The sequence below is a fragment of the Macaca fascicularis genome, chromosome 1 (genome assembly GCF_037993035.2).
Source record: "Macaca fascicularis isolate 582-1 chromosome 1, T2T-MFA8v1.1".
Taxonomy (NCBI): Eukaryota; Metazoa; Chordata; class Mammalia; order Primates; family Cercopithecidae; genus Macaca; species Macaca fascicularis.
In genome coordinates, this window is record NC_088375.1 from 188,871,133 (window position 1) to 188,888,637 (window position 17,505).

The 17,505-nt window shown below is 40.7% G+C and overlaps 1 protein-coding gene across 13 annotated transcripts in view; it reads right to left on the reverse strand.

Annotated features, from left to right (window-relative positions):
• Window positions 1-17,505, reverse strand: part of MAST2 (microtubule associated serine/threonine kinase 2) — a 257,201-nt gene that overhangs the window by 214,841 nt on the left and 24,855 nt on the right. For all 13 annotated transcript variants that reach the window (XM_074007746.1, XM_005543505.4, XM_005543504.4 and 10 more), the window contains exons 2-3: window positions 13,316-13,463; window positions 8,048-8,190 (exon numbers count right to left, since the gene is read on the reverse strand). Coding sequence is in view for 12 of the 13 variants with exons in the window: in XM_005543505.4 (XP_005543562.3) it covers window positions 8,048-8,190; window positions 13,316-13,463 (291 nt within the window). In the remaining variant the exon portion in view is untranslated. The remainder of the gene's footprint in view (window positions 1-8,047; window positions 8,191-13,315; window positions 13,464-17,505) is intronic.

Genomic DNA, 17,505 nt, shown 5'->3' on the forward strand with positions numbered 1-17,505 from the left:
CCTATTGTGAACTGTGCATACGAGGGATTCTAGGTTGCACACTCCTCATGAGAATCTAGCTAATGCCTGATGATCTGAGGTGGAACAGTTTCGTCCTGAAACCATCTCCCATCCCCCCTCCACCCATCTGTGGAAAAACTGTCTTCCATGAAACCAGTCCCTGGTGCCAAAAAGGTTGGGGAATGCTGTTCTGTTCTATACCATAATTCTTATATATCTATATCATAATCGTGGTGGTGGTGACATAACTGTATACATCTGCCAAAAGTCATCAAACTGAACACTTAAAATGGGTGAATTTTATTCTATGTAAACTATACCTCAATAAAGCCAACTGACATATAGATATAGATATCTCCACCTTTCACAATAGAAAATGCAAAACTACAGGGGCAGAAAGGTAATACTGAAAGGGGAAGTGCTGAATTTGGAATCCCTTTATAACACTGAAGTAGGTAAAACAAACATCTATGGGTTTTTCCTCTTTGAACTTGTGAAAATTAAGGAAAAATAAATTAAGAATGATGGGATTACTTTTCAACTAAAATAATATAAATTAAAGAAAGAATCTTTTTAACGATGAGAAAAGGTTCTAAGAAAAGTCTTGGAGTTTTGTTACTTCCTTTAAAAGCATACTCTGGCTGGGCGCGGTGGCTCAAGCCTGTAATCCCAGCACTTTGGGAGGCTGAGACGGGCAGATCACGAGGTCAGGAGATCGAGACCATCCTGGCTAACACGGTGAAACTCCGTCTCTACTAAAAAAATACAAAAAACTAGCCGGGCGAGGTGGCGGGCGCCTGTAGTCCCAGCTACTCGGGAGGCTGAGGCAGGAGAATGGCGTGAACCCGGGAGGCGGAGCTTGCAGTGAGCTGAGATCCGGCCACTGCACTCCAGCCTGAGTATGCCAGACTCCGTCTCAAAAAAAGAAAAAGCATACTCCATGTGACCTTGACAGACAGTTCTAAAATATTATTAAAGTATAATACTAATCAAAGCCACAGTGAGAGACCACTTAACACCCACTATGATGGCTATAATTAAAAAAACAGAAAAGTGTTGGCAAGATGCAGTGAAACTGGAACCCTAATGTATTTCTGGGAAGAATATAAAATGGTGCAGCAAACCAAAAGTTTGGTAGTTCTTCAAAAAATTAAACAAAGAATTACTGTATCATCCAACAAGTCTACTCTTAGGTATAGGTACATACCCAAAAATACAGAAAACAAGTACTCAAAACAAGTTCATGTACACAAATGCTCACAGCAGTATTATCCACAATGGTAAAAGGCAGAAACAACCCAAATGTCTATCAGCAGACAAACAGATAAACAAAGTGTGGCTTATCCATCCAATGGAATCTTATTCAGTCATAAAAAGGAATAAAGTATTGATACATGCTATAATGCAGAAAAATCGTGAAAGCATTGGGCTAAGTGAAAAAAGCCAGGCATAAAAGGTCACATATTTTATGATTCCATTTATATGAAATGTTAGAATAGGTAAATCCACAGAGACAAAAAGCAGATTAGTGGTTGCCAGAGCTAGAATGAGGGTGGAATGAATAAGGACTGTTTAATGGTAGAGGATTTTTTTTGCAAGGGATGGTGGTGAAAATGTCTTAAAACTTGATAAAGGTGGTGGCTGCACACATTGTGAATGCACAAAATGCCACTAAAGTGTACACTTTAAAATGGTTGATTTTATGTTATATGAAAATCTCAACAAAATTCAATAATAATATGGCACCCAAAATGACATGTCATATTCAACATGAGAACTGATGATTAAATGTTCAACAGAATATCTTATCTTTTGTTCCAGTTAGAAATATTCCCAATTCAGTTTAAGATTATAGCAGTTTGCTATAATCATAGTATCATGTTAGAATGGTTATTGGTAATCATGACTTGAACATTTTAGAATACTTCTATTCTCATGCTGTTTTTTAGTAGAATTGTTTCCTAATGAAAATCACTCCCTGATCATGGCTCTCCCTGTCAGAATTGTGTGCACTCTGTAACACCTTTAGTCAAAGTAGTCTTACTTTCCTGATAACTTTGTTAATGTGCTGCAAAAGACTGAAAATTTAAGTATGTAGTATATATACTACTAAATTGTGAACTGGTAGATTGGTAGGATGTATGTAACACTTGACAATACTGGTACTTTCCTTAGGATACTTGATGGCCTCCTAAGAAATATTTGCCTCCAAATTTTAAGCTGGAAAGTCACTGGAATAACTTTTTAAAAAACAATTACAATACATGGCTTTTCAGATTTTCGGTAGATATGTTAAGAACTGTGAACAAATGGAAATGTCTGTGTACTGATCCTCAACACTACCAATAAAATTTCGATTATGGAAAGAAAAAAAAAGACGGCATGAACAAGGAAGAACTGGCTTGGGGGGATGGAAAGACAGCAGACAGGTAGGGTGAGTCTTAGAAATGGTGATACAGCCAAGTGGATTTGCATCAGAGATACAGAAGGCAAAGATCAAAACTGCAGATACTAGTTAACATACTCAGAAGAAAGCAAAGCAGGAATTAACCTCATTTTACAGATGAGAAAAACACAGGCTCCAATATGTTTATTCAAATTCCCATAGCAGCATCAGAGCTTGGTCTTCTGATTTCTAATGCAGGGATCTTTCTCCTATGCCACTTTTAACAACAGATTTTAACTGCATATATATTTTTAAGAATACAAATAATAACTAATCTTGAACAAGACACTATCTAAGTTTTACTCCATCCCTAAGAACATATAATAATATGATTCTATGATCTGTTTTAGAACATGCCCTGGGAACCACTAATTAGGATCATGGTTCCCACATATATGGGGAAAATAAGCCCTCTGAGAAATCCTCTCAATAGACACCAGAAAATGAAGAGCCAAAAATCTCTTCATAAAAACATCATCTAGATGGCCTCAAAATTAAAATATTTGCAACTTTAAGGCTTTTGCTTATCTAATCTCCAGACTCCGGTCAAGTCTAACCTCCTACAAGCTATCATCCCAATAATTATAACTAGCATAATTCTTGTCCCCTTTTGTTACTATTTAAATCATAATCAATACAATATTTATGTACATGTCACGTTTTATTATTTTTAAATAGTTGTCCTGTTAAATGTGAATCCTGTTCTGCTAACCCAAAAGTTCTTTGGAGGCTGGGTCCATGTACTGTAGATGGCCATTACTCCAAAGAGAATACATTCTAGTTAAGATTTTTCAGGCCGGGTGCGGTGGCTCAAGCCTGTAATCCCAGCACTTTGGGAGGCCAAGACGGGCGGATCACGAGGTCAGGAGATCGAGACCATCCTGGCTAACACGGTGAAACCCCGTCTCTACTAAAAAATACAAAAAAACTAGCCGGGCGAGGTGGCGGCGCCTGTAGTCCCAGCTACTCGGGAGGCTGAGGCAGGAGAATGGCGTGAACCCAGGAGGCAGAGCTTGCAGTGAGCCGAGATCTGGCCACTGTACTCCAGCCTGGGCAACACAGCGAGACTCCGTCTCAAAAAAAAAAAAAAAAAAAAAAAAAAAAATTTTCAGAAATGTCACAGTCAGAAGCAGGGTAGACAATGAGGTTTATTCCAGTATGGGTGGTCAAAGCAGAAATAAGTATTTAACATCAAGGAGCAAATGTGCCACCTAACATAAAATATTCAACTGAAAATCTTCGGGCAGAAGAATGGAAAGAGAAGAGCTGGCTTGAAGTTACAGTAGGTAAATAAGTAGCTCAGGAAAAAAAAGCACAAGAGAAAACAAAAAGCAGTTCCCTGGGAAAGAGAAAAAATTGGATTCAGGTCTAAAGAAACAATTATTTTACAAATTTATAATAAAAGAAAAAAATATTCAATTTTAAAAATGGCCAATAATCCACATAGACATTTCTTCAAAGAAGACAAATAAATGTCCGTTAAGCACATGAAAGACGCTCAACATCATGAGTCATTAGAGAAACGCACATCAAAGACACAAGATATCGTTTCACACCCGCCAGGATAGCAAGGATGTAGAGAAATCAAAGTTTCTCAAATGATTAAACACAGAGTTACCATATGACTCAGCAACTTCTCTCCTAGATATATATCCAAGAGAAATGAAAACATGTATCTACATTAAAATTTGTACATGAATGTTTGTAGCATTATTATTATTTGGCTATTATTTATACTAGCCAAAAGGCAGAAACAACCCACTTTTAACAACAGATTTTCACTCTATATAATTTTTTTTTTAGAAGAAGAAGAAAAATAACTAATCTTGAACAAGATGCCACCTAAGTTCTTCTCCATCCCTAGGAACATATATGATCATATCATATGATTATTATGATCCTTTTTAGAACATGCCCTGGTAATCATTAATTAGGATCATGATTTCAACATATATGGGAAAAATAAGCCCCCAGATAAATCCCCTCAATAAACATTAGAAAATGAAGGTGAAGAATGAAGGAAATGAATCAACTGATGAACAGCTAAACAAAATATGATATATACATACAACAAAATACTGTTTGGCAATAAAAAGGAACACATGCTGCAAAAAGGATGAATCCTGAAGACATTAGACTAAGTCGAAGCAGCAGCCACAAAAGGCCACATATTTGATTCGATTTATATGAAAAATACAGAATAGGCAAACCTACAGAGGTGGAAAGTAGATTAGTGGTTGCCTAGTGCAGGGGCAAGGGCAGGGATGGAACAATAGAGGAGGTGATACCTGAAGAGTACAGTTTCTAAAGTAAAAGAAAATATTCTTAAATTGACTACAGTGATGGCTGTACATGTCTGTGAAATACGCCAAAAAACACTGACCTGTATACTTTAAGTGGGTGAATTACATCATATGTGAATTATATCACAATAAACTGTTAATTTAAAAAAACATAATTCAGGAATATTCTAGCTCAGTTGGCCTAGGCTCCAGTAATCTCAGTCCAGGAATCCCTTCTGCAACATACCACCTTAAAGTGGAATACTCAGCTGTACCATGGTGGCAGTAGTTCTCAAAGAGGTACATGTTAGAATCAGGGTAACAGTTTGAAGAAAATACAGGCCAGGCTCACGCCTGTAACCCCAGCACTTAGGGAGGCCAAGGCAGGTGGATCACTTGAGGTCAGCAGTTCAAGACCAGCCCGGCCAACATGGTGAAACCCCACCACTAATGAAAAGACAAAAAATAGCCAGGCGAGGTGGCACACACCTGTAATCCTAGCTACTCGGGAGGCATGAGAATTACTTGAACCCAGAAGTAGAGGGTGCAGTGAGCTAAGATCATGACACTGCACTCTAGACTGGGCAACAGAGGGAGAACCTGTCTCAAAAAAAAAAAAAGAAAAAAGAAAAAAGAAAAGAAAATACAGATGCTTGTGACTAACCCCAGACATCTGGATCAAAATCTCTAGGAGGGTACACTCATCCATTTTTGCTTGTTTGTTTGTTTTAGGTTCCAGAGGTTAAAAGGGAAGCAGGTGAGGCTTTAATAGACATGTTAGGACCAGGCAGGAAAATCTCAATATGGTCTTTATATTATTAGATGCTACTATTAAAATGATGTGGCCAGGCGCAGTGGCTCATGTCTGCAATCCCAGCGCTTTGAGAGGCCGAGGCAGATGGGTCACTTGAGGTCAGGAGTTCGAGACCAGCCTGGCCAACATGGTGAAACCCCGTCTATACTAAAAATACAAAAGTTAGCCAGGTGTAGTGGTGCACACCTGTAATCCCAGCTACTCGGGAGGCTAAGACAGGAGAATCACTTGAACCCAGGAGGCAGAAGTTGCAGTGAGCCAAGATTGCGTCACTACACTCCAGCCTGGGTGACAGAGCGAGACTCAGTCTCAAAAAAAAAGATGTTAAACATCTTAGATCTGATAATATATTGTAGTTATTTAGGAGAGTGTCCTTCATATTAGGAGAAATTCTTAAGGATGAGGCATCGTAATTAGTCTGTGACTTGCTTTGAAATGCTTCAGGAAAAAATAGGTATATACACACAGAAAAAACAAATATGGCAAAATGTACAAATTAGTCAGTCTAGGTAAAGCTTACATGGGTGTTCACTGTACCATTCTTTCCATTTTTCTGTAGATTTGAAAATTTCAAATAAAAAATTAAGGAGGTGGGAATTTCCACACATGATCCTGATTCTCTCTGTGGCCTAAGAATCACAAACTTTGGTAATATCAGGATATCCTTTGATCCAAAAATTAGCTTCTCACCTGCTACATGAAGACATCCTCCCCTCTACTCCCACTTCCCATATTGAATAAATGGACAAAACTTTCTACTCCACGTATGTTGACCCAAAAGGCTTATATTTTCAAGTGTACATGAGATTTTAATAGTAACAAGTTGCCGTTATTGTACCCTACAAATTAGTAGTGTGCCTAGACCTAAGGATAGAGGGAACGGTGTGAGATGAGCAGAAAGCCAGTGGGTGCCTTTGGTACAAAAGCAAGTTTGAGAGTAAAAGGGTATAATTTGTAACAACAGGCAGAAAACAAAGCAACCTGCCCAGGCTACACAGCTTAAATTTTGTAAGGCCCTGCCTATCACACAAAGCGTAGACAAACAAAAGACTTTTTTTTTTTTTTCCAGACAAGATCTCGCTCTGTCACCAGAGTGCAGTGGCACAATCACAGCGCACCACAGCTTCAACTGCTCAGGCTCAAGCGATTATCCCACCTCAGCCTTCTGAGTAGCTGGGACCACAGGCACACCCCACCATCCTCGGCTAATTTTTTTTATTATTATTATTTGTAGAGACAAGGTCTCACTATGGTAACAGTCCAGGGTAGCCTCAAACTCCTGGCCTCAAGTGATCCTCCTGCCTCAGACTCCCAGAGTGCAGGAATTAGAGATGTAAGCCACTGCACCCGGCCCTCATTCTTACATATATACTTAAGTACTCATGATGTGCCAAACATGTTCTCTATCCTCATGTACTAAATATGTATACCACAGAGCTGTAAACCAAAGCAGCATAACTTTACCAGATTCAGAATCATTTCTATAAAAAGAATGTTCCTTCCCAGGAAAATTTACTCATTGAAGATACAATCATACTGAATCTTTTTCTTGACCCTCACTATACAATTAGTACCAGTGACACTGACAGCATGAGAGGGCAATCAAAACACTCAATTGGGCTGGGCACAGTGGCTCAAGCCTGTAATCCCAACACTTTTGGAGGCCAAGGCAGGTGGATCATGAGGTCAGGAGTTCGAGACCACCCTGGCCAACATGGTGAAACCCTGTCTCTACTAAAAACACAAAAATTAGTGGGGCATGGTGGCAGGTGCCTGTAATCCCAGCTACTTGGGAGGCTGAGGCAGGAGAATCGCTTGAACCTGGCAGGCAGAGGTTGCAGTGAGCTGAGATTGCACTACAGCCTGGGCAACAGAGCAAGACTCCATCTCAAAAAAAAAAAAAATAGACTCAATTAAAATTTCATTCTTAAGGCCAGGAGCGGTGGCCCACACCTGTAATCCCAGCACTTTGGGAGGCCGATGGGGACGGATCACCTGAGGTCAGGAGTTCAAGACCAGCCTGGCCAACACAGAGAAACCCCGTCTCTACTAATAATACAAACAAATTAGCCAGGGGTGGTGGCGCACACCTGTAATCCCAGCGACTCGGGAGGCTGAGGCAGGAGAATTGCTTGAACCCAGGAGACAGCTGAGATCACACCATTGCACTCCAGCCTGGGCGACAAGAGCAAAATTCCGACTCAAAAAAAAAAAAAAAAAATTTCATTCTTAGCCTGATGCCATGACATGTACCTGTAGTCCTTGCTACTTGGGAGGCTGAGGCAACAGGAATACTACAGCCAAGGAGTTCAAAGTCAGCCTGAGCAACAAAGCAAGACCCTATCTCTAAAAAAAAAAAGAAATTAATAAATGCATTCTGTTCCATACTTCATTTTGGAAACTAAATTATCCAAATCTGAAAAAGGAAAAGGAATAGACGTTGCAATGACAAATGACAATTAAGGATTTTTCATAGAGCAAAACGCCACCTTTATGAACACTTACCAGGCCAGCAGTAAGAGAAGGTGCAGATTGTCCAAGGGACTGGTTTCTCATTCGAACCAGGTTTGATGCTTCTCCTGACGACTGCCAAGTCACCTGTCCCACACTGCTATGTACACTGCTGGACAAAGGGAGCAGCTGCTTACCTTCAAACACAAGGTTTGGAAAATATACATGTAATTATGATAAACGAATGAAAAAATACAAATACAATGATATCAAGTGGATAAAATCATACTGATACAAAGTAAAATTGTTCACATCCATTTTAGAATCTATTAAAATTTCTAACTATCCATTAAAAATTGTGACTGTCTTGGTGGTGAGGATAATGGCAAGTGGAACACTGAAATGGATTAACTATTTTATGTTCTCTATAATATTCACCACATGCCAGCCTCCCACGCTGACACCCAAACTAGCAGTCTAGGAGTTTCCCAATCCCTTCTAGCCTACATAGTTTCTCATCAACTCAATGTAACATTAGAGATGCAAGTTTCCAGTAGGCAAACAATGAATCTATTCTGTTCTCACCAGACTCCACGTGCTCAGTTCATGTTTACTATCTGCCTTAATCTCAATGAAAGAGAGTCTCAATGAAAGATTTTTTTTTTTTTTTTTTTTTGGAGACAGAGTCTCACTGTCACCCAGCCCGGAGTGGTGTGGAGTGACCTAGGCTCACTGCAACCTCTGCCTCCCAGGCTCAAGTGATTCTCCTGCCTCAGCCTCCTGAGTAGCTGGGACTACAGGCATGTGCCACCACACCTGGCTGATGTTTTGTATTTTTAGTAGAGATGGGATTTTGCCATGTTAGCCAGGCGGGTCTCCAACTCCTGATCTCAGGTGATGTGCCTGCCTTGGCCTCCCAAAATGCTGGGATTACAGGCGTGAGCCATTGCGCCCGGCCTGCAGTGACTTTCTAACTGAGGTGAAGGTCTCATTTCTCCCCTTCTTCACACCATTCTTCACACTTTTGCTTATGATCTAACCAACAAAAATGTGTTCATGTCATTTCCTTCCTTAAAAGCTTCTGATGGCTCCTTACTATTTGAAGAAATTATGCCAGACATTTTGGCATTATGAAAAAGACCCTCCATAAATCCAGATTATCTTTCTGGCCTCATCTCCTTCAACTCTTTTCCACACTTATTCACTCACTCAACTTCAATATTATGCCCTGCACTTTCCCCTGGCTTTATCATGATCACTTGACCCACTTGAAAACTCTTCCTGCACCTGGCAAAATCTTAGTCATGAAAATACTCAATGTAGTAAAGATGTGAAGAAAGGGTTTGGGGGATATTTTTGTTCTTGCTGCCAACAAAATATGATACCATTCATTTGGAGAACAATTTAGCAAACCTAACTGTAGATGAAAATTAAGACATAGAAGAAAGTAAAAATTAAGAAAGGCTTCAGGACAGGTGTTGTGGCTCATACCTGTAATCCCAGTACTTTGGGAGGCTGAAGCAGGAGGATCACTTGGGCCCAAGGTTCAAGACCAGCCTGGGCTACATAGCAAGACCCCATCTCCAAGAAAAAAAAAAAATTAGCCAGGCATGGTGGTGTGTGCCTGTGGTCCCAGCTACTCAGGAGGCTGAGAAGAAGTGGGGTGGATCACCTGAGCTCAGGTGATCAAGGCTTCAGTGAGCCATGGTCATGTCACTGCACTTTAGCCTGGGAAACAGAATAAGATGTCTCAAAAAATAAAAAAAAAGGAAAGACTTCACTTTGACATAATGCATGTTTTTGTAGTGAAATTTTTTTATAACTAGCATGTTTTATTAGAAAATTACATATATTTTTAAAATCTAGTTAAGTTTTCAAGTTTCAAGTGTACCTTTTACTGGAAAGTCTTTCCATAAAGCCCTCCACAAAAATAATAATGATGATGATGATGGTTCTCTGCTCAAAACTTCCCTAAGCCCAGAGTAGACCCTGTCTGCCTGCCTTCTTTCCTTCATTCTGCAAATGTGCATTTCTCCAGATGACCTGTCTACTTCTCACCTATTAATTCTAAAGGAAAGTTAGTTTAACTTATCCTATATACACAAAGATTACTATCGTCTCTCTCTTCAAAATACAGGCCTGCTTGGAAAGAGGCTTACACAGTGTAGAAGAAACCTATTTGAGTATACACCAGTAAAGACTGCAGCATACCGCAGACTGCCAAGAACTTGAGGAAAATAAACAAAACAGAAGGAATGACATAAACAAACAGAATAACAAGCAGCTCTTTAGTAAACAAATAACACAGGAAAAAAAAAGAAAACCTCATAAAAATTCCAACTACTATTCTTATAATAATTCAAGAGGCTACTGCATAAAACATTCTCAGCTAAAGATGGCAGACCAAGCACATGCTTTTATCTTTTGTCCTCCAGGAAACACCATAAAAATGAGACAAAAAAAGTAATCTAGGTGGGGTGTGGTGGCTCACGCCTGTAATCCCAGGACTTTGGGAGGCTGAGGCAGGCAGATCACAAGGTCAAGAGATTGAGACCACTCTGGCCAACATGGTGAAACCCCATCTCTACTAAAAATACAAAAATTAGCTGGGTGTGGTGGCGGGCACCTGTAGTCCCAGCTACTTAGGAGGCTGAGGCAGGAGAATGGCTTGAACCAGGGAGGCGGAGGTTGCAGTGAGCCGAGATCGAGCCACTGCACTCCAGTCTGGGGACAGAGTGAGACTCTGTCAAAAAAAAAAAAAAAAAGCAAGCAAACAAAGTCCATAATGACAGAAACGGACAGACACTGCCAATGAGCGGGTAAAAAAACTGGGTGGGAAATCTAAAGCAGATAGGTGGATCATAACCAATGGAATTGGACAAAGAAAGGTATAAACTATAGTAAGCATGGAGGGGATTGCAATTAAGTGGAGTATCTGGCCTGGCCTGGTGGCTCAAGCCTATAATCCCAGCTCTTTAGGAGGCCGAGGCAGGAATGCTTGAGGTCAGGAGTTCAAGACCAGCCTGGGAAACACGGCAACACCTGCTCTCTACCAAAAATACAAAAATTTGCTGGGTGTGGTGGTACACAACTGGAGTGGGAGGATCACTTGAGCCCAGAAGGCAGAGGTTGCAGTGAGCTGAGATCACACCACTGCACTCCAGCCTGGGCAACAGAGGAGACCCTGTCTCAAAAAAAAAGTGAGGTATCATCTGCCCTGCAAACTCTTAGACTGAGCACTCAGAAATGAAAAACACCCCAAAAGTCATAAAGTAAGACATAGGCTGAAATCAGATAAATGGAAAATTCCACAGAAAGAACAGTCAAACACAACCACATTTCAAGAATGTATCCAGTAGCCATGCAGTTACCTCACAGGATAAAAGGGATTTAGCATTTCAGAACAAAACACTGAATATTCTGGTTGTTAGGTGTTCAAAAGAAAGAGTTGATCCAGGGAAGAAAATTTTTTACTTTTTTTTGTTTTGCTTTGTTTTGGAGACAGTGTTTCACTCTGTCGCCCAGGCTGGAGTGTAATGATGCTCACTCAGTCTCCACCTCCTGCATTCTAGTAATTCTTGTGCCTCAGCCTCCAGAGTGGCTGGGACCACAGGCACATACCACCATGCCCAGCTAATCTTTGTATTTTTAGTAGAGACAGGTTTTTGCCATGTTGGCCAGGCTGGTCTTGAACTCCTGACCTCAGGTGATCTGCTTGCCTCAATCTCCCAAAGTGCTGCGATTACAGGCGTGAGCCACCACACCCAGTCACATTTTTAAATCAAAAATCTAATTTAGTCATGACAATCAGAAGATAATCACATCCCAGCCAGGCGTGGTAGCTCACCTCCCACCTGTAATCCCAGCACTTTGGGAGGTCAAGGCAGGCAGATCACCTGAAGACAGAAGTTCAAGAGCAGCCTGGCCAACATGGTGAAACCCTGTCTCTACTAAAAATACAAAAATTAGCCAGGCATGGTGGTGCGCGCCTGTGATCCCAGCTACTCAGGACGCTGAAGCAGGAGAATCGCTTGAACCTGGAAGGTGGAGGATGCAGTGAGCAGAGATCACGCCACTAAACTCCAGCCTGGGCAACAAAGTGAGACCCTGTCTCAAAAAAAAAGAAAAGATAATCACATCCTTTAAAAAAAAAAAAAAAGAGGAGAATGCCATGAAAAACCGAACAAGAAATGGCTCTATGTAACTAAATATATGACCAGCAAAAATAAAAATTTTAATATAAGAGGCCAGGCGCAGTGGTTCACGCCTGTAATCCCAGCACCATGGGAGGCCGAGGAGGGCGGATCACAAGGTCAGGAGATTGAGATCATCCTGGCTAACACAGGGAAACCCCTTCTCTACTAAAAATACACAAAATTAGCAGGGTGTGGTGACAGATGCCTGTAGTCCCAGCTACTCGGGAGGCTGAGGCAGGAGAATGGCATGAACTCGGGAGGCAGAGCTTGCAGTGAGCCGAGATCGCACCACTGCACTCCAGCCTGGGCTACAAAGCGAGACTCCATCTCAAAAAAAAAAAAAAAAAAAGAAAAGAAAAGAAGTATGCCACAACGCACAATGTAATTGCTTCCTTTTGTACTGCGACTTCTTCATATAATTTTTCCCCCTGAATTTTTTAGGTGTCTTTTCTTTGAAGGAGGTAGAGAGGACACTATGAGTTTTAGGTTTTGAGAATGAAGAAAAAAAGAAAATCTACAGCAGCAAAGAATGTAAAGTCTACAGAAATGGGCAGAGAGCAAAAATCAGAATGAGAGAGGGTGACCAGTAGTGCTGATCAGCCAAGAAATACCTATCAGGTCCTGCAGGTTAGCAATTAGAGATTCCATGAGGAAGAAGTAAGGAGAGGAAGACAGCCTTACCATAAGTGTTCTTTTTTTTTTTTTTTTTTTTTTTTTGAGACGGAGTCTCGCTCTGCCACCCAGGCTGGAGTGCAGTGGCCAGATCTCAGCTCACTGCAAGCTCCGCCTCCCGGGTTCACGCCATTCTCCTGCCTCAGCCTCCCGAGTAGCTGGGACTACAGGCGCCTGCCACCTCGCCCGGCTAGTTTTTTGTAGTTTTTAGTAGAGACGGGGTTTCACAGTGTCAGCCAGGATGGTCTCGATCTCCTGACCTCGTGATCCGCCCGTCTCGGCCTCCCAAAGTGCTGGGATTACAGGCTTGAGCCACCGCGCCCGGCCACCATAAGTGTTCTATACAGGACTACTACCAGAGAAGAAACTGTCAAGATGCCACGTCAATTAATATACCCTTAAATATTGACCACACAGTCTCACATTTCTTAAAAAAACAAAATCAGATATTTACCCGACAGAGAGCTGGCCAGGTTTCCTCTCCATAACTTACAATCATCCTGACTCAGTTGTCGCTGAAGTTTAACTTTTCCAGTGGATGAAAATATGTCAGGATTACTGAGTTTCCTGAAGAGCAGCGGACTAAGTCCAGTTACCACATCCTTCAAAGAGAAAAAGAGTAAAACATGAGTCTTTAATATCTGCTCTGAAGTATAAAAACTTTATATTAAACATCTCTACAACATTCACTACAATTTAAAACTGCCAACATATTATACTTCCCCCTCAATAGCTAAAACCAGAAATATATTTCTTAGTAAAAGCTGGGTATACTGTAAAGGACACAGGATATTGATTACAAAATGCCAAAGGAAAAATAGGTGAGAAAGGTCATGGGATGACAGACATTTTGACCAGATATATTATTCATAATGAGTACACTTCTTAGTTAAGTTTATTTATGTTTCTCCTTTTATTCATACCCTTCCTATATCCAATAAAGAAAAGCATATTTTAGTTTAAAAAAATCATTAAATGGTAGACTTTACCTATACAAAGTTAGAAATATCTCTAACATTCAATTAATGCTAAAATTAATCTTAGAGCTTTCTTTAGATGCCTATAAGAGGAGCAAAATACAGGTTTTCAAAGAAAAAGTATAAAAATACTATGAAAAACTACAGGCAATACGAAACATTGACAGAACCTTCCCATTCCACTCCAACACCTCTTTCTCCTCATTCAGTAGGCAGTATCCAACAATATCATCAACATGTAGACATTTTTAAGCCAACACCCAATCAGGAGTATTATAATAAAAAACTTTTGAAAAAAATAAGCCCAATGAGGTATATCTATTATATGTCAATGAAGGAAGCTAAAACAAATACGGATAAGTAACACATCAAACTGATCTAGACAGTACAGAGACAAGAACCATAAGAGAATAACTGGCCCGGGTACAGTGGCTCACGCCTGTAATCCCAGCACTTTGGGAGGCCGAGGCGGGTGGATCATGAGGTCAGGAGTTCAAGACCAGACTGGCCAAGATGATGAAACCCCATCTCTACTAAAAATACAAAAATTAGCCCGGCGTGGTGGCGGGCGCCTGTAACCCCAGCTTACTCGGGAGGCTGAGACAGAGAATTGCTTGAACCTAGGAGGCGGAGGTTTCAGTGAGCCAAGATCGCACCACTGCACTCTAACCTGGGCAACAGAACAAGACTCCGTCTCAAAAAAAAAAGAGAATAACTGATCCCATGTCACCTGCCATTTGAAAAACAAGCTTCAAGTAACTGGCACCACAGCAATACTAGAAGCCACAAGGGGCAAAAAAGGAGGAAATTTCCAGTTCTCTAAGATTAAAAAAAAAAAAAAAAACAGAAAGAAAACAAATTCTATACAGTTATATATTGCAATTAGTGAGTTGGAAAAAAATGGAAAGTACTAATATTGGTTGGTGGTGACCATTCAAAACATGATTTACAAATGCCCAAACATAAAAAGAAGAGTGAAGTTGGTGAAGAAAAATACCTGAAAAGAAGAAAAAGACAATTTCAAAACATGGTGGTAAGTGAATAAAAGGATAAAGGAGGATATTGAGGCACTGAATCAAACAACTGATGTGTCCAGGCACCTAACTGTAGTAGGAGTGAGCAGTGAGACAGGGGGAACGGGAAATAGAACTTAATGCAAAAACAGAAGGCAGCAAGGGAACGGCTTGTATTTGCACTATTTGGCATGTCAAGAAAGAAACAGTACCTATGGATCAAGGAGAAACCAGGGAAGCAAGCAAGCTTCGACTAATGCTAGTAACCCATTAAAGAGGGTTGGCCACTCACAAAGGTGACAAGCACAGCAAGAAGTTCTAGGTAGAGAGAACTGAGGAGGCCTTGGAAGACATCAAGCTAAAGTGGATATCCTCTATGAAGGCAATGTGGAGAGGAAAAGATCCTATCTCAAAAAAACTTACAACCAGCTGCATGGGAGAACCAGCATTTGGATGCCTGCTACACTATATGGAAGAATAATCCATCTTAGCCAGAAAAAGAACAATCAAGAAAGAATTAGATCAGTACCAATTAAGAGAAATACATATACTTTTCAATCTCCCTATTCCCTCCCATAAGACACCAAAGGAAAGAAACCAGAAAACAGAGGAGAGGAGAAAAAAAAGAGAGGATCACAACCCTTCTTATTGCAAGTCTCTTTGAGTCGAAACCTGGCAAAGGAAAGGAAATATAAATTAAATATGCAATCTGAACTTTTCAGCTAGGATTTTTAACTTTTACGGAAGTATATTACTCATTTTAGAAAAGTACACATACCTAAGCAGAGAACTCAATGAATTTTCACAAACTGAACATACCCACTAAGCAGCATGAAGATTAAAACATTGAAAATAGTCAGGCACGGTGGCTCATGCCTGTAATCTCAGAACTTTGGGAGGCTGAGGTGGGCGGATCACTTGAGGTCAAGAGTTCAAGACCAGCCTGGCCAACATGGCAAAACCCCATCTCTACTAAAAATACAAAAATTAGCTGGGCATGATGGCACGTGCCTGTAATCCCAGCTACTCAGGAGGCTGAGGCACAAGAATCGCATGAACCTGGGAGGCGGAGGTTGCAATGAGCTGAGATCATGCCATTGCACTCCAGCCTGGGTGACAGAGCAAGACTCTGTCGCCAAAAAAACAAACAAACAAACAAAAAACAGTGAAACAATATATGAATATGGGAATTCCAGAAGAGAAGGGGGCAGTAAGAACATGTGAAGAGGCCGGGCACCACGGCTCAAGCCTGTAATCCCAACACTTTGGGAGGCCAAGGCGGGCAGATCATGAGGTTAGGAGTTTGAGACCAGTCTGGCCAACACGGTGAAACCCCATCTCTAATAAAAATACAAAAATCAGCTGGCATGGTGGTGCATGCCTGTAGTTCCAGCTACTCGGGAGGCTGAGGCACAAGCATCACTTGAACCCAAGAGGCAGAGGTTGCAGTGAGCCAAGATCCTGCCACTGCACTCCATCCAGCCTAGGTAACAGAACAAGACTCTGTCTCAAAAAAAAAAAAAAGAAGAAGAAGAAGAAATAACATACCAAAACTTCCCAAATGTGATGACAGATGCAAATCCACACATCCAAAAAGTTCCGTGACTTCTAAGCAGGTTAAATTCAAAAAGGTTCATATGGAGACACATGATAACCAAACTGTCAAAGCCAGTGGCAAAGAAAGAATATTCAAAGCACCAAGAGAAAAGCAACCTGTCAAATACAGGGGATCCTCAGTCAGACAAACAGCTCATATCTCATCAGAACTGTGGAGTCCAGAAGTGGGTAGGATGACATATAGAATTCTATTTTGAGCATAACTGTCCTTCAAAAATGAGGAAAAAATCAAGGCTGGGTGCAGTGGCTCACGCCTGTAATCCCAACACTTTGAGAGGCCAAGGCAGGTAGATCGCTTGAGCCCAGGAGTTTGAGACCAGTCTGGAGAACACAGCGAAACCCTGTCTCTGCAAAACACACAAAAGTTAGCCAGGCATGGTAACATATGCCTGTAGTCCCAGCTATTCAGGAGGATGAGGCAAGAAACTTGCTTGAGCCCACGAAGTCAGCGCTGCAGTGAGCCAAGCTCGCACCACTACACTCCAGCCTGGGCAACAGAGCAAGACTTTGATCCAAAAAAAAAAAAAGAGAGAGAGAGAGAGAGAAATCGAGACATTTTCAGATTTAAGAAAGAAAAAAAAGCAGAGTCCATCACCACTACATCTGTTCTACATCAAATCCTAAAAGGCATCTTCAAGTTGAAATGAAAGGACACGAAACAGAAACTTAAAGCCATCTGAAAAAATGAAGATCCAAAAAATATATATATAAAGATCCCCAGCAAAGGTAACTATATGGATAAATATCACAGCCAGTAATAATCTATTTTTGTTTTTTAACTCCACTTTTTTTCCCTATATGACTTAAAAGACAAAAGCATGACAAAATTTTTAAATCTATGATATTTAGCACAGAATGAATAAAGATGTAATCTGCCATAAAACAACATATCAAGGAAATGGAGCTATACAGGAATAAAGTTTTTGTATACTACTGAAGTTAAACTGGTACTATTTCAAACTAGACTATTATAAATTTAGTATGTTACATGTAATCCCCACAGCAACCAAAAAAAGAAAAATTCTTAAAAAAACACA